The 22,756-nt window shown below is 37.7% G+C and overlaps 2 protein-coding genes across 3 annotated transcripts; one reads left to right on the top strand and one right to left on the bottom strand.

Moving 5' to 3' along the window:
• Positions 1-4,579: 4,579 nt before the first annotated feature.
• Positions 4,580-5,932, bottom strand: LOC138897187 (uncharacterized). Its single transcript, XM_070183147.1, has 2 exons — positions 5,828-5,932; positions 4,580-5,002 (listed from the first exon to the last, which is right to left on the bottom strand). Exons 1-2 carry the CDS (start codon positions 5,930-5,932, stop codon positions 4,580-4,582), a joined length of 528 nt encoding a protein of 175 aa, XP_070039248.1.
• Positions 5,933-9,580: 3,648 nt separating this feature from the next.
• Positions 9,581-22,246, top strand: LOC104095879 (ubiquitin-conjugating enzyme E2 28-like). 2 transcript variants are annotated; one of them, XM_009602121.4, is made up of 5 exons: positions 9,581-9,634; positions 9,779-9,890; positions 12,297-12,424; positions 21,180-21,284; positions 21,805-22,246. In XM_009602121.4, exons 2-5 carry the CDS (start codon positions 9,821-9,823, stop codon positions 21,946-21,948), a joined length of 447 nt encoding a protein of 148 aa, XP_009600416.1. In that variant the 5' UTR covers positions 9,581-9,634; positions 9,779-9,820; the 3' UTR covers positions 21,949-22,246. The 2 variants fall into 2 exon arrangements, with proteins under 2 accessions (XP_009600416.1, XP_009600415.1); XM_009602120.4 differs by lacking the exon at positions 9,581-9,634 and having other exon boundaries at positions 9,640-9,890.
• The last annotated feature ends 510 nt before the right edge of the window (positions 22,247-22,756 follow it).

The following is a 22,756-nucleotide window of genomic DNA, read 5'->3' as shown; positions in this document are numbered from 1 at the left end:
TATTTTTAACCTGAAATAAATTCTTGTACTTGGCAAAAGAAAACTACCAATCAAACTAGAATGTAAAGGCAAAGAATTAGATTAATATAATAGCAAAGAACTAGACTGAAAATACAAATGACTAATATATACCATAAAATTTCAGAAACTTTATATAAAAATATACAATATATGTGTGTGTGTGTGTGTAATAATAAATTTAAATAGCTTTTTTTATAGTCGGTTTGGTTCGTTTTTTCCGATTATTTTTTTATTAAAACCAAAACCAAAACCAAACCAAATTTGATCGATTTTAAAAATTCAAAACCAAAATCAAACCAAACCTAAAAAGTATCGATTTTTTGGTCGATTTGATTCGATTTTCGATTTAATTCGATTTTTCGGATTTTTAGGAACATATCTTGGTCCAACACCAACTCTATAGGAAAGTGGAGAACCAAAATATTGAAAAAAATTGCAATAACCGCGTCTGCTACCCACAAAGAAGCTCCCTCGAACACGCGCACACACAGTTCAAGTGGGTTTCTTTGTTCCTACCAGGGATTTCAAATAAGCGAATAAAGGTTAAAACAGGTTGAAATACCACATGGATTAGCTTATAGCCCACTAAAAAATTGGGAGGGCCGACTTGGTTGAGCATGATACTTTCCAAATAGAGCTCACGAACCGAAATTTTCACCGTCGGAATTATAATGGCGCCTAACATTTCACTTACTTGGCAAGCCTATGTTAGAATAATTTACCCTTTTTAACAATTTAAATTTAATTAATGAAGAAGAACTGATTTAATTGCAATAATCCAAATATAAATGTGGAAGCTAAAATCGTAAAAATATATGCTACAAATCCCTGAACCCGGTGTCACAAGTGCACGAGCTGCTAGAGTAATACATACAAGGGTCTGAAATAAATACAAAGTTGTTTGAATGAAAATAAACAGCTAAATAAAAATAAAGACGGGGACCCTTATTTCTCAACAACAGTAAATAATATATATATATATATATATATATATATATATATAGCGGCGCGCAACCCGATCCTACCATATGTCAATATCGGAATCATAATTCACCCTTATTTCACCATGTCAATCCACCCTTATTCCACATGTTGCGGCGTGCAACCCGATCCCACCGTATAGTACAAATTCACCCTTATTCCACCTCAACATATCACCCTTATTTTACCTGTTGCGGCGTGCAACCCGATCCCACCATATATCAATATCAAGTACTCAATAAGCACAGTAAAACTCACAATTCAAATCATAGAGAAACCCTTTACAATTCCAAGACACCAAACTGAACAAATAGGAAAACTTGTACAATATGATAATCTGAGTAAATAATACTACACAGCGAAACCAATCCAGAATTTACAGCTACAAGGTACAGATAAACCAACTTGAGCAAACGGTAAGAGATTATGAAACTATGGAAAGAACTAATATCATAAACAGGAGGGAACAATGACTACAAGTGGCAATTAGGCATGGAAACATATTTAGAGCATATAACAACTAAGACAGGGAAAGAGATAATATAAGAAAAACGGGAAAACAAGGAAAAACAGATAATTCGGCGGCGCATAAGCACTAGTCACCTCACATATACACCCTCAAGTCAAGGTTAGATACAACACTTACCTCGCTCCAAAGACCACTCAAAACTCAACCACAACTTTGCCTTTCAAACCAGCCTCCGAACTAACAATATCTAGCAAATTACCAACCAAATGATTCAAAATAAGCCTTAGGGATCACCCACGATTGCAAAAGATTCAATTTAGGTAATTATTGAAAAAATCAACAAAAGTCAACTCCCGAGCTCGCTTGGTCCAAACTCGAAATTCGGACCAAAACCCAATTACCCATTCACCTTCGAGCCCGGTTATGTAATTTTTTTTGGAATCAGACCTCAATTTGAGGTCTAAATCTCAATTCCTCAAAAATCCCTAACTCTACCCAAACCTCCAAATTTTCACCATGAAAACACTAGATTTTAGATTAAAAACTTGTGAAATATAATGAAAGATTGGAAGAAACTAGTTTAGAATCACTTACCAATGATTTGGGGAAGAATAAGTCTTGAAAAAATCGCCTCTAATGTTTTAGGTTTTGAAAATTTGAGAAATAAACCAAAAATCTCGTCTAAGTCATATTTGTTCAGCTGCATATGTCGCAATTGCGAAAACCCCGCAAATGCGAAGATTTTATTGCAAATGCGAGAAATGTCACACCTCTGCAATCTTCGCAAATGCGAAGAATAGTTCGCAAATGCGAACTCAGGCTTGATCGCAAATGCGAAGAATGGCTATGTCTGCTGTCTTCGCAAATGCGAACTAGTATTCGCAAATGCGGACTGCCACGATCGCAAATGCAATCAAAACTTCGCAATTGCGAAGGTCTTCCACCCAACCCACTGCTCGCAAATGCGATGGTCTCTTCGCAAATGCGAGGCTCGTATTTGCGAGCCAGACCTCGCAATTGCGAAGTCTGCAGATCAGTTGCAGCAGCTGCTATTTTTTCTAAGTTCAAAACACTCTATAGCCTATCTGAAACTCACCTGAGCCCTCGGAGCTCCAAAACAAACATGCACACAAGTCCTAAAATATCATACAAACTTGTTTGCGCGATCAAATCGCCAAAATAACACCTAGAACTACGAATTGAACACCAAATCAAAGAAAATTTGCAAGAAGACTTTAAAACTTCTATTTTCACAACCGAACGTCCGAATCACGTCAAACCAACTCCGTTTCTCACCAAATTTCACAGACAAGTCATAAATATTATAGTGGATATGTACCGGGCTCCGAAACTAAAATACGGACCCGGTATCAATAAATCCAAACATCAGTCGATTCTTAAATATCATAAATCTTTCAAACTGTCAATTTCCAACAAAAATCAATAACTCGAGTTAGGGACCTCCGAATTCGATACTGGACATACGCCCAGGTCTCACATTACGATACGGACCCACCGGGACCGTCAAAATACGAATCCGGGTTCGTTTGCTCAAAATGTTGACCGAAGTCAACTCAAATGAAGTTTTTTAGCAAAAATTCTTATTTTTCATAATATTTAACATAAAAGCTTTCCGAAAATATGCCCGGACTGTGCACGCAAATCGAAAAAGGTAAAAATGAGATTTTTAAGGCTTCGGATTTCAGAATTAGGTCTTACAACATAAGATGACCTATCGGATCATCACATTCTCCACTTTTAAAATAATCGTTCGTCCTTGAACGGAGATAGAAAAGTACTTGAACTGATGAAAAGGTGGGGATATCTACTCCGCATGTCCGACTCAGACTCCCAAATAGCTGCCTCGATAGGCTGACCTCTCCACTACACTCGGACTGAAGGATAACTCTTCGACCTGAACTGACGAACTTGCCGGGCCAGAATAGCCACCGGCTCCTCCTCATAAGTCAAATCCTTGTCCAACTGGACAGAGCTGAAATCTAACACATGGGACGGATCGCCGTGATACTTCCGAAGTATGGACACATGGAACACCGGATGAATTGATGATAACCCCGGTGGCAACGCAAGCCTGTAAGCCACCTCTCTCACTCTCTCCAGAATCTCAAAGGGCCTGATATACCTAAGGCTCAACTTGCCCTTCTTCCCGAACCTCATCACACCCTTCATGGGTGATACCCGAAGCAACACTCTCTCCCCGACCATGAATGCAACATCACGAACTCTACGGTCGGTATAAATCTTCTGCCTGGACTGAGCTGTGCGAAGTCTATCCTGAATAATCTTGACCTTATCCAAGGCATCCTGCACCAAATCTGTACCCAATAACTGAGCCTCCCTCGGCTCAAACCATCCAACTGGTGATCGACACCGTCTACCATATAATGCCTCATAGGGAGCCATCTGAATGCTCGACTGGTAGTTGTTGTTATAGGCAAACTCTGCAAGGGGCAAGAACTGATCCCATGATTCTCCGAAGTCTATAACACATGCGCGGAGCATATCCTCCAATATCTTAATAGTGCGCTCGGACTGTCCGTCCGTTTGAGGATGAAACGTTGTGCTCAACTCAACTCGCATGCCCAACTCACGTTGTACTGCCCTCCAAAAATATGAGGTGAAATGCGTACCTCGATCAGAAATGATAGATACGGGCACACCTTGAATATGGACGATCTTGCGGATATAAATCTCTGCCAACCGCTCTAAAGAATAGGTTACTACCACAGGAATGAAATGCGCTGACTTGGTCAGCCTGTCCACAATGACCCAAACTGTGTCGAACTTCCTCTGAGTCCGTGGGAGTCCAACAATGAAATCCATAGTGATATGCTCCCATTTCCACTCATGAATCTCCATCTTCTGAAGCAAACCACTAGGTCTTTGATGCTCATACTTTACTTGCTCGTAATTTAGACACCGAGCTACATAAGCAACTATATCCTTCTTCATCTTCCTCCACTAATAATGCTGCCGCAAGTCCTGATACATCTTGGCGGTGCCCGGATGAATAGAATACCGGGAACTGTAGGCCTCCTCAAGAATCAACTCACAAAGTCCATCCACATTAGGCACACAAAAACGACCCTACATCCTCAAAACTCTGTCATCTCCAACAGTAACCTTCTTGGCACCACCATGCCACACTATGTGCCTAAGGACCAACAAATGAGGATTGTCATACTGTTGATCTCTAATGCGCTCGAACAAAGAAGATCGAGCGACTGTATAAGTTAGAACACGGATGGGCTTTGAAATATCCAACCTTACAAACTGGTTAGCTAAAGTCTGAACATCTGATACAAGCGGCCACTCACCGACTGGAATGAACGCAAGGCTGCCCATACTCGCTGCCTTTCTACTCAAGGCGTCGGCCACCACATTGGCCTTTCCGGGATGATATAAGATGGTGACATCATAGTCTTTTAATATATCCAACCACATCCTCTGCCTCAAATTGAGATCCTTTTGCTTGAACAAATACTGAAGGCTCCGATGATCTGTGAAGACCTTACACGACACACCGTAAAGATAGTGCCTCCAAATCTTCAGCACATGAACAATGGCTGCCAACTCTAAGTCATAGACAGGGTAATTCTTCTCATGAACCTTCAACTATCGTGATGCATATGCAATCACCCTGCCCTCCTGTATCAATACTGCACCGAGCCCTACACGGGATACATCACAATATACTGTATAAGATCCTAAACCTGTGGGTAACACCAACACCAACGTTGTAGTCAAAGAGGTTTTGAGCTTCTGAAAGCTTGCCTCACACTCGTCTGACTATCTGAACGGGGCACCCTTCTAGGTCAACCTGGTCAACAGGGCTGCTATAGATGAAAACCCCTCCACAAACCGACGATAATAGCCCGCCAAACCCAAGAATCTCTTGATCCCCATGGCTGAAGTTGGTCTAGGCCAGTTCTGAACTGCCTCAATCTTCTTAGGATCTACATGAATGCCCCCTGCTGATACAACGTGGCCCAAGAAAGCGATTAAATCCAACCAAAACTCATACTTTGAAAATTTAGCGTATAACTGACTGTCTCTCGGAGTCTAAAGCACAATCTTAAGATGTTGCTCATACTCCTCTCGACTGCGGGAGTAGATCAAGATATCATCAATAAACACAATCACAAAGGAGTCCAAATAAGGCTTGAACACTCGGTTCATCAAATCCATGAATGCTGATGGGGCATTTGTCAACCCAAAGGACATCACCAGAAACTCATAATGCTTGTACCGAGTCCGAAAAGCTGTCTTAGGGACATCGGATGCCCTAATCCTCAACTAATGGTAGCCAGATGTCAAATCAATCTTCGAAAATACCTTGGCACCCTGAAGCTGATCAGATAAGTCAGCAATCCTCGGCAATGGATACTTGTTCTTGATGGTGACTTTGTTCAACTGCTGGTAATCTATGCACATCCTCATCGATCCATCCTTCTTCTTCACGAACAACACAGGCGCACCCCAGGGCGAGACATTAGATCTAATGAAGCCCTTATCAAGCAAAACTTGCAACTGTTCCTTCAATTCTTTCAACTCTGGCGGGGCCATACGGTATGGCGGGATAGAGATGGGCTGAGTGCACGGAGCCAAGGTAATACAAAAATTAATATCTGTCACGACCCAAAATCTAACCATGGTCGTGATGACGCTTATCCTGTTACAAGGCAAGCCTATTTCCCAAAATATTACTACTAAATCGATTATAAGAATTTAATAAAACAATACCAACATTTAAATTTCTCATAAACTAAATCAACTCTAAATATAATATAAAAAATACGAAAATGAGCCCCAAACATCGGGGTGTCACTAAGTCATGAGCGTTTAAAACTATAAACTAAGATATATAAACTGTCTAACTGTCCAAAAGAAGAAATGACAAAAGAAGTAACAAGGTCATGCGGACGCTAGCAACTACCTTGCAATCTCCACAGATAGCCGACCTGAACTCAACGATCGCCACGCTCTAACTCACCTGGATCTGCACATAAAGTGCAGGGTGCAGTATGAGTACAACCATCTTAGCAAGTAACAGAAATAACTAAGGAACTGAGCAGTAGTGACGAGCTAAGTAAAACAGTCCAATTATATATTTTTCACAATTTAAAAATAAACAGAAATAAACAGGTAAATTCCATAACTCAGTAAATGCCACAAAGAAGTTTAACAGATAAATGCAGCAACAACATAAATAAATACAACCTCACAACAGTGTCACTCTATCACTCATCACTCGCACTCAGCACTCAACACTCTACGCTCACTAGGGGTGTGCACTGGGGGTGTGTACAGACTCCGGAGGGGCTCCCAAAGCCCAAGCGCTAAGCACGGACAACTCACGTGCCATCATATCAATACCTAGATCCGCACGGTCAACTCACGTGCTACGCGGACAACTCACGCGCTATGGTATCAATACCTGGACCCGCACGGTCAACTCACGTGCTACGCGGACAACTCACACGCTATGGTATTTATATCCTCACAACCATGCCCTCGGCCTCACTCAATCATGTACCTCACTAGCCTCACCATCATCAACAAATAAGGGAACACATCCCACATCAAGTATCACAGCATATTAGCAAATAATAGAGACTGAGGTAAACATGTACAATAATTTCTATGACTGAGTACAAATAATGTGAGCACAAATAAAGCCTAAGCATGATCTCTAATATGAAGGCAGACAAGTTCAACAACAAGTAACTACGTCAACACAGATGATGACCATGAGGCCTCACGGGACGGAACAAGTCTCAATCCCTTGAGATATACACCCATACGCCCGTTACCTAGCATGACTATCACCTCCAAACAGTCACACGATATCAAATTCTCCGGGTTTATACCCTCAAAGCTAGAGTTAAAACTGTTACTTACCTTAACAACGTAAAATTCTACTCCGGGATGCCCTCGTCTCTGGACCTGGTCTCCAAAAGCTCCAAATCTAACCATAATCAGATTAATACCATCAACATAGGCTAACGAATCGAATTCCACAATAAAAATTATAAAATATGCCAAAAATCCGAAACCGGCCAAAATCTGGCCCCCGGGCCCACGTCTCGAAATCAGTCAAAAATAGAAGAATAATAAACCTCGTCCTCTACTGAGTCTAACCATATAAAATTTATCAAAATCGGACTCCGTTTGATCCCTCAAATCCTCACTTAAACTTTCCAAAACTCAAGCCCTAACTCCCTCAATTTCACTTTGAAATCATCAATCAAATCCCAAAAATGAAGATGGATTCATGAAATATAACCAAAACCGAGTAAAGAACACTTACCCCAATCCCTATGGTGAAAATCGCCTCCAAAATCGTCCAAATCCGAGCTCCCCAACTCAAAAAATAACACGAATGAACAAACTCTTGTTTTATATATTTTTCTGCCAGTTATTCTACCTCGTTTCTTGTGCCAAACAATTCCGAAACTCACTTTTTATGCCTCCAATGGATTCCTTATGAAATTCTAGTCAAGTTAGGATTTTGAATCACTCAATTTGACCTTATAATGAAGGAGATATGTAGGTATTAATATTTGCAAATAGTGCAAATTTTTAAATACGCCGTTAATGGCAATTTCGTAATTAAGCTGAAAAATTTGGCAACCTAATTCTTAGTAAAATGACCATTAAATTCTCATACTATGTCCAAATTTGACGATTCTTTTTGCTACGGGTCCGTAATTACGATACAGATCTAATGCTTCAATCAAAAAAGAAATCGGAGCTCATTTGTTCAATATGATATCATTTATGCTTGAAGAAACGACGTCGAAACATAAAAAAAACGAGCGCAACACAACCCAAACCTATCCGAAACTCACCCGAGACCCTCGGGACCTCAACCAATAATTCCAACAAGTCATATATCACTACTCAAACTTAGTCGAACCTTCGGAACACCCAAAACAACACCAAAACACCAAATCAACCTCGGATTCAAGCCTAAGAACTTCTAAACTTCCAACTTATGCCAATTCAAGCCTAATTCTACCACGGACCTCCAAATTACATTTCGGACATATTCCTAAGTCTAAAATAACCCAACGAAGCTAATTGAATCATAAAAATCCAAATCCGAATTCGTTTACTCATAAGTCAACTTCCGGTTGACTTTTCTAACTTAGCTTTCTAACTAAGAGACTAAGTGTTCATTTCACTCAAAAACTACTCCGAACCCAAGCTTACCAACTCGATACAACTCAACACAGTTGAACAACACATAAAGAAGTAGAAATGGGGAAACAAGGCTATAACTCTCGGAACGACTGGCCGGGTCGTTACAATATCCCTGTCGGGTAGCATCCCCGACAGGTCTGCAGGAAACATCTCTGGAAACTCACGAACAACTGGCACGGAATCTATGGAAGGAACCTCCGCACTAGAATCGCGGACATATTATCGAGAAGATAAATATAATACATATATTAGTTTGATACAATTATTGATGTGAATAATATCTAAGATATATTGCACTTAAAAAGATATATTTGAACTCTTTTTTGGATTACCGAAAATTTTGTTTAATAAAATATGCATATTTTTTTTAATTTCAAAAATGCATATTTTAACATGAATTTCATATTAGAAAAAGAGTAAATATTTTTAATAAACATTTACTCATATTTTACTTGAAATATTCCTTTATATTCACAAATATACATTAACAGATAGTACATTAGTAATATTTTTTAGCATTACTAATATGGAATAAGATTAATTAATACAGTCAGACTTCTCTATAGCAATATTCTTATATAACAATATTTCTCTATAAAAGCCAAGCTTTTTCAGAACCAATTTTTATGTTATGTTATAATATATGTTCTCTATAACAACACTTTGCTATAACATTCAAAAATATTCAGAACAAACAAACCTGTTATAGAGATATTTGACTGTGTAACATTTAATTGACACTTATAAAGGACATATTTTAATCCTAATTTTATTCAGTTAATGAGTCCCTATCAAACTCTAAAGCAGCCAGAGCCATTAAGGTAGGGTCCCTACTCACTTGCCATTCCTTTATTTCCGCGTTAAAGAAAAGAGGCATGAAAACACACTGAAGAAAGAATCGTTCTTTCTTCTATTTTTTCCGTACTGTCAAATCAGGTAATATTCACGCGTCTATTTTTCTCCCTTTCTCTCTCTCTCTCTCTCTCTATATATATATTCTTCGCCAGAGATTCTGTTATTTTTCCTCCATAAAATTTCATCTTAATCTGCTTCTTCTTGTTTATATTGTTGTTTGGTTAGATCTCTTCAATTTGCTAGGGTTTTTTCTCTTCTCTCTCTCTGATGGCTTCGAAACGGATATTGAAGGAGCTTAAGGATCTTCAGAAAGATCCTCCTACCTCTTGCAGTGCCGGTATCTCTTCTTCTGTTATATAAACTTCTTATATCATCTCTTATATGCCTTTTTTATTATGATGTCCGGTGTTTCTCAGTGTCCGAGATTTATCTTCTGTAATTTTAAGTTCAATTATTCGTGTTGGATTGAAATAGACCTAAATAGTGTGGGATGAATACAAAGGATTCCTATAATCGGCCCTAACTAATTTCGGATTGAGGTGTGATTTTGTTTTGTTCTGTAATTTTCCTTGAGTTTGCTAGTTGATCTCTGGCATCTCAATGCAAATGGTGCCTGTGAGAGGCTGATGCAGCACGTCTTGGCACCATATTTTCGGCACGGAGCATAAATTTATATGTAAATCTCCTCTAAAATTGCGACAAATAGTATATATGAATCCATAATTTAAAAATACAATGGGTTTAATGCGAAAACCCTTAAAGGTTGACCACATACAACTTAAATTCTGGATCTGTCTCTGGTGTCTGTTGTTGTATTTAGGTATTTATCTTGCATACATGTGCAATTCAATTAAGATTTTTAGGGTGCATTTGTAATATTGAGGGTCGTTTCTATTCCAAGCTAAGTTATCTTAGGGTAATTTTGCCTGCTTGGATTTGATGTTTTTGGATAGAAATGTTTGTGTGGTGGGGGAGGCGGAGTTTCTATTACCAGTAAACCTAGTTATGTTGTGTTCGAAATTTGTCCCATGCTGTCTTACAGAAAGCATCTGATCAAACTAAAGATAAGTTCAGAAGCGGAATTGGGTTATGCCTTAATTGATTTTGCAATACTAATTGCAGTGACTCTATATGTATTTTTTTATATAATGGAGCGGTTCTGTATGTATGTATTTTGTTTTCGCATAAAATTGCGCTAGAACATACAAGATGACTTATGACTAATAACTCATAATCCTGAGCTAAGAATTTTATGGGATTCTGGTTCCTGATTAAGCTCTTGGATCTACATATCAACTGTTGAATATTGGTTTTATTTGTCAAGGGTAAAATATTGAGGACTTGATGCAAGTTGCAACATGTGTACAAGCATGTTTATTGTGTTTTTGGTTTATGTTGTAAACTAGAAAGGAATGTAACTAACCAAAAAAGAAAAAAAGAAGAAAATGTCAGTTGCTTTATCTTGTGGGAGTATTTTTTTCGGGAAGTGTGATAGTTTATCATTTTGTGTTCTTGCTCTCAATATTTAACCTAAACAGTTTAATCTTCGAGCTGTTTGGCCGCCTACCTTCAGATGAAAATCAATTTCTTATAGTGTCTGGCATTATTATATCAGTACAATCTTGTTTACTGATAGAAAAATCACTTTCTTATATACAGAGTTTTGATAACAAGCTAAGTTGCCAATTAGAGTTCTTGGTTTTAGTATTAAACACTGTATTCTTGTTGTGATCAGCTTTTATTGAGATCGGCTATTACTGAAGTGTAAGTTTGTCGGTTTTGTAGCTTTATTTAGAGGATCACTTGTGACGTGTATTTTCGTGTCTTTATGGCAATGTAGTATAGTGAGGTTACGGGTTGGGTTTTTGTAAATTTTAAACTTAGTTGAATAAGCCCTATTGCTCAGCCAGTTGCTTTTGAACTCCAAAAGAGCAATTCTGTCTCCACAGGTCTAAGGCCACATCTCGATTTCACTCCCTATGGTATCTGGTTCCTTTACCTTTTCAAAATTTTTGGTACATTAGCTCTTCTATCTTGTGCAGCCCTCCAATGATATCTTGGCAGAGTGGGCTACCTGATTTTCATGGAGATAGGAAAGCTTTTCTTTAGTGGTTTTGTTTTGTCCATGACTAGGCTTCTTGTTGGTTTTTATTTTAATAAATATTTCAAACATAAATCACAATTGAGAATTTGTGGCATGAAAAGGTTTAGACGTGAGGGTTTTGTCTAATGGTTTCTCTTGGCAGAGCTTATGCAATGACTAGATTAATTCTTTTAAAGTATTTGACTCGAATAATTACGTCTTCATGTACTCTGTTAATTCCTCCAAGTTTCCTAGTTTTGGTATCTATACCATCATGTCAATTACTTTTTAAGATGCTTTTCGGATCTTTTTATTTGTATCTAAGCCTTGTGATAGTCGATAGTCCATGTCAAGACGTCCTACAGATGTTATTTTGCCTATATTCTGATCTAAGTCCATTACACGTGTTGTACTTTCATCTAGTTTCCTGATATGTGATTCTAGTTGTCAGTTGGTTTTCAACTTCCATGTTCGCTCTATGGAAATAGTTGCATGCTTATATTAAAAAATAATACAGGAGACTATAGTTACTTTAAATTTTAGTGGTAGGGTATCTTGGCAATCCTACGCACATGTTCTTGTATCTTATAAAAGGGAATAACCATGTCATTCACGATTTCATTTTTTTTAACTTCCTAACTTCCTATACCATGTTTACAGGCCCCGTTGGAGAGGACATGTTTCACTGGCAAGCTACAATAATGGGCCCTCCAGATAGCCCCTACACCGGGGGTGTATTTTTAGTCACTATCCATTTTCCTCCTGATTATCCATTTAAACCTCCTAAGGTATGAGAGATATCTCAACTTGATAGTAATTTGTGCTATTAGCAGATACCGTTCAATTCAATTTTGCATTTTAGCACAATGTTAGATTTTTGAATCTCTTCTCTGGCCTTGGACAAATATACTCAACGCCTGTAATTGGTTGTATGCTTTTAGGCCATTGGAGCCTATAGGAGAAGTTTGTGTAACAACAGATTTCGTGCCTGAAAATAATCAAAGACTAGAAATTACGTAACAAATGTAGTGTTTTATTTCAAATACAGGGAATATTACAATCTCTAGAATTTCTTCAATTTGAAGAAATTATCCTCTTATTCTTTTTTTTTCCCAACTGTTAACTCACAGGCTTGATAGTTTGATCTTGAGTCTGACAAATTTTAATCTAAGGATTGAAACGTAACCTTGAATTATGATTTTGAACTTGAGGATAGATGTTAGTCCTTAAAATCATGCTTTTTCACCTGAGCTCTATCTTTCTCGCAGCTTCTTGATTTCTTAACCCCTTTTTGGTTATGGAGGACAAGAGAGAAGTTGTGATAAGGACAAATGTTTTTGCTTTGATTTGATTGGTTGACTTGAATTACCGATCAATTAGATTGAAGCAGTGACAAGGTCACATCTGATTTTCCAAAACATGTCATTGATACACACGGCACATTTCATTAGCCTTTTGATTTGACTTGGCATGCCACATCATGATTCTTTTGGCTCCTTATTTGACTTTGCCCGTAACGTAATTTGTCACATGGCACAAATTTAGGCCTCTATAATAAGAGACATTATGGGCTAACTAACAAAGTGGACTCGTCATTTAAAGTCTAAATAAATGGATCAACCTAATGAATTTGAACTTTTTAATTAGATCCATGTATATTGGACTTGCATAATGTTCCAATTTATTAGCTCACAATATTTACTTGGATTAATATATCTTGAATTTAAAATATAGTCCAAATTATTTTATTAATTTAAGTCTAATAAAATTTAAATGCCTACAAATGCACCATACTTCAAGATTTGTCGAGGTGTAGAATTGTCGAACTTGAAAGATAGGCTTGAAGTAATTTTTTTTTTTTACTGACGATGGTGTCCGAACCAACTTGCTTGCACGTCAACTATTCTAGTGGATATTTGCTACCTCTCACCAGCAGATGTACTGAGTAACTCTCTCCAACAAGGCTTAGATAGATGGGAACCTGAGACCTCATGGTTCTCTTTATACTTTATTGACCACTAAGTCACACCCTTGAGTGCTAGGCTTGAAACAATTGCTTTGTTTATGTAGGCCTCCTGCCTTTGTGGAGAGGAATTGGCTGATTATAAAAACAAAATCCTAATGCTCTTACTTCTGGATTAAAGCCTTAATTAAAGTCCAATATTCATCCTCTTTATATTTGTTGAACGACAAATATATTCCTACAAACAACCACCAAAGTACCTCTATATAAAATGGCTTTTACTCTTGATTTTTTTTTTTTCATCATTGTTTAAAGGCTTTCAAGCAATATAGCAAGTTAATAAGCTCTAATACTGTAATAAGTAAACTTTCTTCGTCTTTTTCTTTTCTATTTTCGCCACTTTTTTTACAGCTCAATGCACCTATGGTAGAATGTCCAAATCATAAGCCGTTTGTTTTTTTTTTACAGAAACTAGATTTCAAGGGCAATAACATATCCAAAAATCAAAGTTAGACTCCTTTGGAATCGTATATAATTTTTTGAAATCAACCTTGATAGTTTACATTATGCACGCCTTCACCAAAAAAAAAATTATATCTTGATGTAGGAACTTTCAAATCACAAATCGTTTTTGTGTTAAAAAGAATATTTCAAAGGCTACAACATATCTAAAATTCAAAGTGAAATTTCCGCTAGATTAGGCTAGATATTCTTTTTTGAAATCGACTTTAGATTATATGATAGGCAGATTTTCAGTTTGGAGCGCTGTCACAAAAAAATTTATATCTAGATGTAGGAGCATCAAATCCCAATCTGTATTGTTTGCTAGAAAGTAATTATATCTCAATGTAGGAGTATCAAATCCTAATTTGTGTTGTTTGCTAGAAATTAGACTTCAAGGACAACACACACGCCAAGAATTTTTAAATCACATGAATTTGTTTAGGTGAATTTTCGAACTTGAACAAAAAGGTTAGGAAGGAGGCGAAGCTAGCGGTCACTGATGCCAAGAATGCAACGTTTAGTCATTTGTATGGAGAGTTGGGGGACAAAGGCGGGGACAAGAAGTTATTTCGGTTGTCCAAGTCGAGAGAGAAAGGCTCGTGATCTGGATCAAGTGAATTGCATTAAAGACGAGGAAGACAGAGTTTTAATGGATGAGGCTATGATTAAGAGAAGATGACAGACTTACTTTCATAAACTTCTGAATGAAGAAGGGGACAGAGACATTGTGTTGGGTGATTTGGAGCACTTTGAGAGTCGCCATTATTTTAGGTACTGTAGGTGCATTAAAGTTGAGGAGGTCGTGGGCGCTATGCGTAAGATGAACAAGGGCAGAGCAACTGGGACGGACGAGATCCCGGTTGAATTTGGATGTATGTCGGTAGAGATGGCCTGGAGTGGCTGACCGGGCTGTTTAATGTTACTTTTTAAGATGCCAGAGGAATGGAGATGGAGTACGATGATTCCGTTGTACAAGAACAAAAGTGATATCCAGAATTGTGACAATTATAGGGGTATCAAGCTGCTTAGTCATACGATGAAAGTGTGGGAGAGGGTGGTGGAAGCGAGGGTGAGGAGGTCGATGTCTATATCTGAGAACCAATTCGGATTCATGCCGGGTCGTTCAACTACGGAAACTATCCATCTTATCCGGAGGTTGGTGGAACAGTACAGGTATAGGAGGAAGGATTTGCACATGGTGTTTATTGACCTAGAGAAAGCGTACGACAAGGTCTAAGGGAGGTTCTTTGGAGATGCTTGGAGGTAAAAGGTATTCCGGTAGCATACATTAGTGTGATTAAGGACATGTATGATGGAGCCAAGACTTGGGTTAGGATAATAAGAGGAGACTCGGAGCATTTTCCGGTGGTTATGGGTTATACCAAGTATCTGCCTCAACCCTTTCTTATTTGCACTGGCGATGGACGCACTGACGCACCATATTCAAGAGGAGGTGCCATGGTGTATGTTATTTGTTGATGATATATTTCTGATTGATGAGACGCGAGAAGGTGTTTACGAGAGGCTAGAGGTTTGGAGACAGACCCTTGAGTCTGAAGGTTTCAAGTTGAGTAGGACTAAGACTGAGTACTTAGAGTGCAAGTTCAACGATGTCACAGAGGGAGTGGACAACGATGTGAGGCTTGATTCACAAGTCATCCCCAAGAAAAGAAGTTTTAAGTACCTTGGGTCGTTATCCAGGGGAACAGAGAGATCGACGAGGATGTCACGCATCGTATAAGGGCAGGTTGGATGAAATGGAGGTTAGCATTTGCGTTTTGTGTGACAAGAAGGTGCTCTCGGAACTTAAAGGCAGGTTCTACAGAGCGGTGGTTAGACTGGCTATGTTGTATGGATCAGAATGTTGGCCAGTCAAGATTGCCCATATCCAGAAGATGAAATTAGCAGAAATGAGGATGTTGAGATGGATGTGCGGCACACGAGGTTGGATAAGATTAGGAATGAAGATATTCGGGCAAGGGTGGGTGGCTCCCATGGAAGACAAAATGGGGAGAGGTGATCAGGTATGACATGACGCGACTTCAGTTCACCGAGGACATGGTTCTTGATAGGAAGGTATGGAGGGAGAGCATTAGGGTAGAAGGTTAGTAGGTAGTTCCGCGTTTTTCTACTCCGTTCTGTGTGTAAGTCTAGTCGGTCAGTGTCGTGTTTTAGTATGCTAGTGGTACATGTTGGACTCGTACTATTTTCTAGGACCTTGTCACTGCACTGATTATTAATATTGCTTTTCCAGGTATATTTTCTGACTCTTGGCTCGCTGGTACTATCTTTCTGGTTATGTTGTTGTTACTATTCTATTGTCGCATTTCATCTTCTTGTGCAGATGATCTATTGGAAACAACCTCTCTACCCCAGGGTAGGGGTAAAGTTGGGTAGGGGTAAGGTCTGCGTACACACTACTCTCCTCAGACCCCACTTGTAGGATTATACTGGGTTGTTGTTGTTGAATTTTCGAACTTGACTTTAACATCTGGAAATGTTTTGACTTGGACAACATGCTTCATGAAATTACCTTGCAAACTTGACAAGGAACTATCTTTCTTTCTCTTGTTTTTCTTTTGTTGCCTATATTATTTTCTTTATAGGTAAAACGAAAAGGAAAAAATTTAGTTCAAAGAGATCACCCATGAAAAATCTAGTTTTAGGATCTATGGGTCGAAAACTATCCCCACCTTGAGATTTCGGCTATGTTTTTTTTAAAGTCAATCTTAAGGCGTAGTACAAAATTAATTTCATCCATGCTTTAAATTTTTGGTTCTTGAGCCTCTAACTCCATCCAAGATTTTATTCTTCTGAAGCAAAGACTTTACAGGATCTAAGTTGAACAGTTATCCATGATTTGAGGAAGTCATCTTAAGCATATGGAACAGACAATGTCCCGGCTTCAAGATCATGATTGTTATCTCTACCTTTATAAGTCATAAGCATTTTTTTGTGCAACTTGAATATGGTTATTTTCGAGACTCGACATCCCCTTCCTCTAAGGGCCAAGCTTAAATACCTTATAATTTCATACCATAAGGTTAACAAGTTTGAGACGAGATTATTAGTTGATACGCTATTCGTCGGCTAATATGCAACTAGCTGCCCACCTTTGAGGAATCAATCTTGGTTGCTAGATTGATATCTTGAGTATACCAGCCGCATGTCTTGGACGTGGATCCTACGCTCCCACAATCATCATGTTAAGAATGTTGCAACTTTCCGAGGGCGACAAATCATCAAAGGCTATGCTTATTGGAGTGATGCCTTGACATTCGATGGAGAATTTCATTACATGCCCGACTATTGGGAGTGCAATGAAAATGTCCTTAGCATGAGTCACCAGACCTTGAGGACAACCAAAATTTATGTTGTATATGCTTCACTATTTACTTATGATCCTGCAATCCTTGTGTAAGGCTGGTGTCCGTTTACAAATACGATGCTCACCTCAGAGAGCTATCTATATCATTTTGGATCTTATGCACAATTGATGGTTTGAACATAGAGGATCTTCTTATGAGAAGGTCGTGCTAAATGCTAGGCAGGCCATCAATCGTGCATTAGTCTCAAAGTGATATAGATAACTCTCTAACTGAGGTTAGCATCGTATTTGTAAGAGGACATCAAGCCTTACAGAAAGCTTGCATGATATTCGTAGTCGATCATAAGTCAATAGTGAACTTTCTCTTGATTCTATTTTTGAAAGATCTTTCCTTGCTCTGAGGAATGCCCAGTTTAACCAGTATCTACAATATCATAAGCATAAATTTTGGTTGTCTTCAAGGCGGGGTGTCTCTTGCTAAGGACATCTTCAGCCCACTCCCAATAGTCGGCAATGTAATGAAATTCGCCATTAAAATTTCAAGGTATCACTCTAATAAGCCATATTCACAACAAGATGATGAAGGGAGCGAAGGATCCATGTTTTGGACGTACAACCATTGTAGTCAAGAGTCCAATCTAGCAAACAAAGACGGATTCCTCATAGGTGGCTATCTAGCTGACTAATGGCGTATCGGCTAACAATCTAATCTTATCCTTGTTGTCTTTTAGATCTGAAATTTTAGTATTTAAGTTTGAAAGAAAGAGTAAAGAGTATGTCGATTCTCTGAAGTAAACCATCAAGCTGCATAAAGAAATACTTACCAATACTTGATTTAGAAATGTGAAAAATAACACTCCTGATATTGACGACAAGACATTGTCCGTCCCGTACGGCCTCAAGACCGACTTCTTCATAACATAGACAAGTCTTCGGCTCTTACTATGTAAGTCTATGCCTCGAATAGAGTAGGAGTAAAGTATTTTTTTGATAAGGAAAAACGAAATAAAGTAGGAGTAAAGTAATGGATGGAGTAAGAACCTCAAGGTGCCAAAATCTTAAAGTGAGGATGAAAATCATCCTCTGCTACGCCTTAAATTTGACTTCGAAAATAAATATAGTTAAAATCATAAGGTAGTAATAATTTTCTTCCCTTGCACCTTAAGATCAGCTTCTTCATAGATTACGTTTTAGAGAAGTTCTTCGATTGCCAACCTTATCGGAGGGGGGTAATTTTCGTCCCTTGCTTCTTAAGACAACTTCATGGATTAATTCTTTGAAAAGATCTTCAATTTGCCTAACTTTCATCCCTTGAACCCTAAGACTAGCTTCTTCATAGGTTATCCTTTGAACTAGAATTTGTACTTTTTAAAAAAACAAAAAAAAACAAATACACCTCAGTTCCAAACAAGTTGGTTCAGCTATATGAATTCTCACTTTTCCATTTAAACTCAACTCATGTCATCATCATAAGATTTTTATTACAAGAAAAATAATATAGGTTACAAAAGAAAACACAAGTGGAAGAACGATATTTAGCTGTCAAGTTTACAAGGTAGGTTCGTTAAGGCTGTGTTATCCAAAGTAAAAAATGTTCCAGATTTTGACGTTAAATTCAAAAATTCTCCTGGACTAATCCAGTGTGATTTAAGTTAAGATTTTTTATGCGGGTAAACCTTGAAATCTTCTTTCTAGTAAACAAAACAATTTATGATTTGGATGCTCCTACTTCGAGATATAATTTTTTTGATGAAGGCGCTCCAAATTGAAACTCTGAATGTTGCAGAATCTAAAGTTGATTTCAGATATTACTTCGCTATAAGGAATTTGACTTTTTGTAAATGTTGTACTTGAAGCCTTCTTTCTAGGAAAAAAAATAATTTGTTATTTGGTGGATGTCTCTGTATCAAGATACTAATTTTTTCCGGTGAAGTGCGCAAATCTAAGACTATTAGCACGTCAGACTTTAAGTCTAATTTCAAAAATTTACCTGAGATGATCCTTAAGATATAAATTTTCTACCACAGGTGCGATGAGCTATAAAAACGTGGCGAAAAATAGAAAGGAGAAGAAAGCTCACTTGTTAGAATATTGGAGCTTCTCAAATTGCTACATTGCTAGAAAGCTTTAAATCGATGAGAAAACCTAAGACCAAAAACCTCTTTATATAGAGATACTCTAACGATTTTTTGTCTCGAATAAAGTCAAATTATATCTGCTCTCCTACAAGAGTTAGACTTGCAAGGGCAGTGTGCATAATTTGTTTCCAGGATGGCGAAAAATAGAAAGGAGAAGAAAGCTCACTTGTTAGAATATTGGAGCTTCTCAAATTGCTACATTGCTAGAAAGCTTTCAATCGATGAGAAAACCTAAGACCAAAAACCTCTTTATATAGAGATACTCTAACGATTTTTTGTCTCGAATAAAGTCAAATTATATCTGCTCTCCTACAAGAGTTAGACTTGCAAGGGCAGTGTGCATAATTTGTTTCCAGGATGGATATCTGCGGTGGTATTGCATCTTAAGACTATTCGAAAAATTAAAGGAATGTCTTGAATACTACTTTGAGGAGAGGGCCCAACTAGAGAAATGATCTCGTGGAGCTTGGAACATTTGAATAGGGGGCTCCCTCTTTAATTAATTACTCAAAAGAATGTGGACTTCAGTTTCTTAGTCTTTCCTTGAAGTTAAAGCTGATTATTAGGTGCTTTCACGTGTGAGCCTTATGTGATGTGCATTGTGCCTTAATTAAGGCTTTGAAGTAAGGCCATTAAACTATTGGTTTATAATCAGCTAAACTCTCTCTCTAGGCTGATTTTTCAGATGTAGGGGTAAAAAGGGGCCATTTTTACATGTCAACTGGTTTAAAAACATTCACGTGCTCAAAATTGATATGGAGACGCACAATTTGCAAACATCAGAAACTTGTGCTCACAAGGCACATATCTATCATGTTGAGGTGCCCAATTGGTCACTGGTCTCGTGCCAAGTTTAAGGGTCTATTTGTCTCTAATTATATTAGCTCACAATATTTATTTGGACTAATGAATTTGAAATGTTGTCCACATTATTTATGGATTTAAATCCAATATAATATAAATGCATACAGTTAGTTTCTGCAGTTGGCTGATCATGCATCAGTAAAGGAGTTCCTTTACTGGATTTACTTTTTAAATATTCTTAATTACACGTCTCTCTTTAATTGAAATGTCAACTTTTCAAATTGGTTAGTAACATGGTTGATGTTTAATAGACCGCAAGTGTATGCATTAATTAGCATTTTTGCATGCTTTTTGTCTTTGATATTGTTGGTGCTAGATATGGCCATCGGAAAAGAACTCATAGTTCATTCTTTTCTATTCTAGACTTATGCTAAATGAATGAATCCATTGAGAGTCATGTACGGGAACTCTAGATAAGTATTTCATGTATAGATGTCCTGAGAAACACTAGGATCTTACCACCTGTAAGCCAGTAAAGCGAGCTGCACAAAGTGCGAAGCTTAAGATGATCATTTTGGTTTTAGCTGCTGGAAGAATTTCTTGTTTATTTTTTTTTGGGGGGGGGGGGGGGGGGTCTTGACCATTTATATTCGGTACATCTTTTTTGACAAGGTATGCGTTATTGTAAGTCATAAAAGAAAAGAGAGTGTGCACTATTGACGTGTTTATCAGCTTGTAAACTGTATGTGACTATTTTCCTAGTAGACGAATTGTTTACATATAATGGTTAAATTAAATATTTGCAGGTTGCTTTTAGGACAAAAGTTTTCCATCCAAATATTAATAGCAATGGAAGTATATGCTTGGACATATTGAAGGAGCAATGGAGCCCTGCCTTGACTATTTCTAAGGTTCCTTCTTATCTTTCAACCTAGTTTTTTTTTACTTTTGTTTTTGAATAATGGGAGCTAATTTTTTTATTTCTTAATTTTTTTTAATTTATTCTAATAGGAGGCTACTTAATACACAAACATAGGTAAGTCTTGGACTGTCATGGTATCATGAGTCCTTTTAATCAACTTATGCCTTCAGCTAATCATACATATCTGAAGGATAGGAAGTAAAATTAGTGACTAATTAATAGAGGAAACATTTAACTGGAGTTACAAATAAGAGGTGAGTTATTCCTTTGGCTGTTGCCCAATTTCCTTTTTATCTTCTGCGAGTAATGGTGGAAACAGTTCGATACTATATAATAAGGCTCTTCAGCTGGAAGAATAGGTTCCTTGATGGTACCATTAGTTGTTTCCACGGAATTATGCATTTTCTCACAAAGTTTTTTTTTTTTTACCATGTTTGACATTCACAAAGTATGTCCATGTATGTGTATATGTTTCTTAAGGTGGGAAATGTTTCTGTATTACCTTTCAGGTTTTGCTTTCAATCTGCTCACTTTTGACGGATCCAAACCCTGACGACCCCTTGGTGCCTGAGATTGCTCATATGTACAAGGTTGACAGGGCAAAATACGAAACAACTGCCCGGAGTTGGACTCAGAAGTATGCCATGGGTTAAAACATTACCTATGGCACTTGAGTTTATGTAAAAAGAAAGAATGCATCTGTCCTCTACTTTCCATCAAGAAAAGTGTAGAATAGCATTGAGCAATGCCTGTGGAGGAATGCTGATGCTTTGAATTTGTTTATATAGATACTATTATTTGAAGTAATCTTGGAAGTGTTTATTTATTTGGTTTAGGATTGTAACATTTGGTTTCAACCATCTATTTCGTGTTAAACTTTTCACTAAATGTCTCTGTAACCTAAGTTCTGCCAGTATATTGGTTGATCGGGAGTAATTTATCTTCGAGAAATGTTGAGCGCCTCTGCAATTTTAGCTATATTCTTGAGGTTCGATTTCTTTATCCTGCCATGAGTAGTTTAGTATCATTAATTTAGAGCAGGACAGGTATATCATTGTGAAATTAAGTCTAATCTCGTCTTGGGCTAAGAAAAAGCATAAGGATTAGAATAAAATGGGATTGACTATGCTTTCAAACAAGAGAATACCAGTTCTGCTTTATTCTTGAATATCAGCCAAGCATTACTACTATCTAGTCTCAAAACGGAGAATTTTAGAGCTAGACAAAATTTGAGATTTAGCATTACCGTTCCGTAAAGCATGACGCTGATTCCAGTCCAATAAAGATTTTTTCATTGTGTTATTATTTTTTGGTGGTCTTTTTTCTTGTCTGTCTTCTCTTTGTTTATCTCATGCAACCACACAACTTGTGACAACCGCCAATACTAGGTATACTGAATTCCCTTCCAGCTCAGAGAATTTTTTTTTGTTTGTTAAGAATATAGACGCTGTGTTAAAAATA

This window comes from Nicotiana tomentosiformis, chromosome 8 (assembly GCF_000390325.3).
Source record: "Nicotiana tomentosiformis chromosome 8, ASM39032v3, whole genome shotgun sequence".
NCBI lineage: Eukaryota > Viridiplantae > Streptophyta > Magnoliopsida > Solanales > Solanaceae > Nicotiana > Nicotiana tomentosiformis.
Note: the sequence above shows the minus strand (reverse complement) of the source record. Positions and strands in the feature narration are given on the sequence as shown.

Coding starts and splice junctions, on each gene's coding strand:
- LOC138897187 (XM_070183147.1), bottom strand. CDS start 5,932: ATGAGGATGTGCATAGATTACCAGCAGTTGAACAAAGTCACCATCAAG. Junction 5,003..5,827: donor ATCAGCTTCAGGGTGCCAAG/GTATTTTCGAAG, acceptor GTGTCGTGTAAG/GTCTTCACAGATCATCGGAG.
- LOC104095879 (XM_009602121.4), top strand. CDS start 9,821: ATGGCTTCGAAACGGATATTGAAGGAGCTTAAGGATCTTCAGAAAGAT. Junction 9,891..12,296: donor TCCTACCTCTTGCAGTGCCG/GTATCTCTTCTT, acceptor CCATGTTTACAG/GCCCCGTTGGAGAGGACATG. Junction 21,285..21,804: donor CTGCCTTGACTATTTCTAAG/GTTCCTTCTTAT, acceptor ATTACCTTTCAG/GTTTTGCTTTCAATCTGCTC.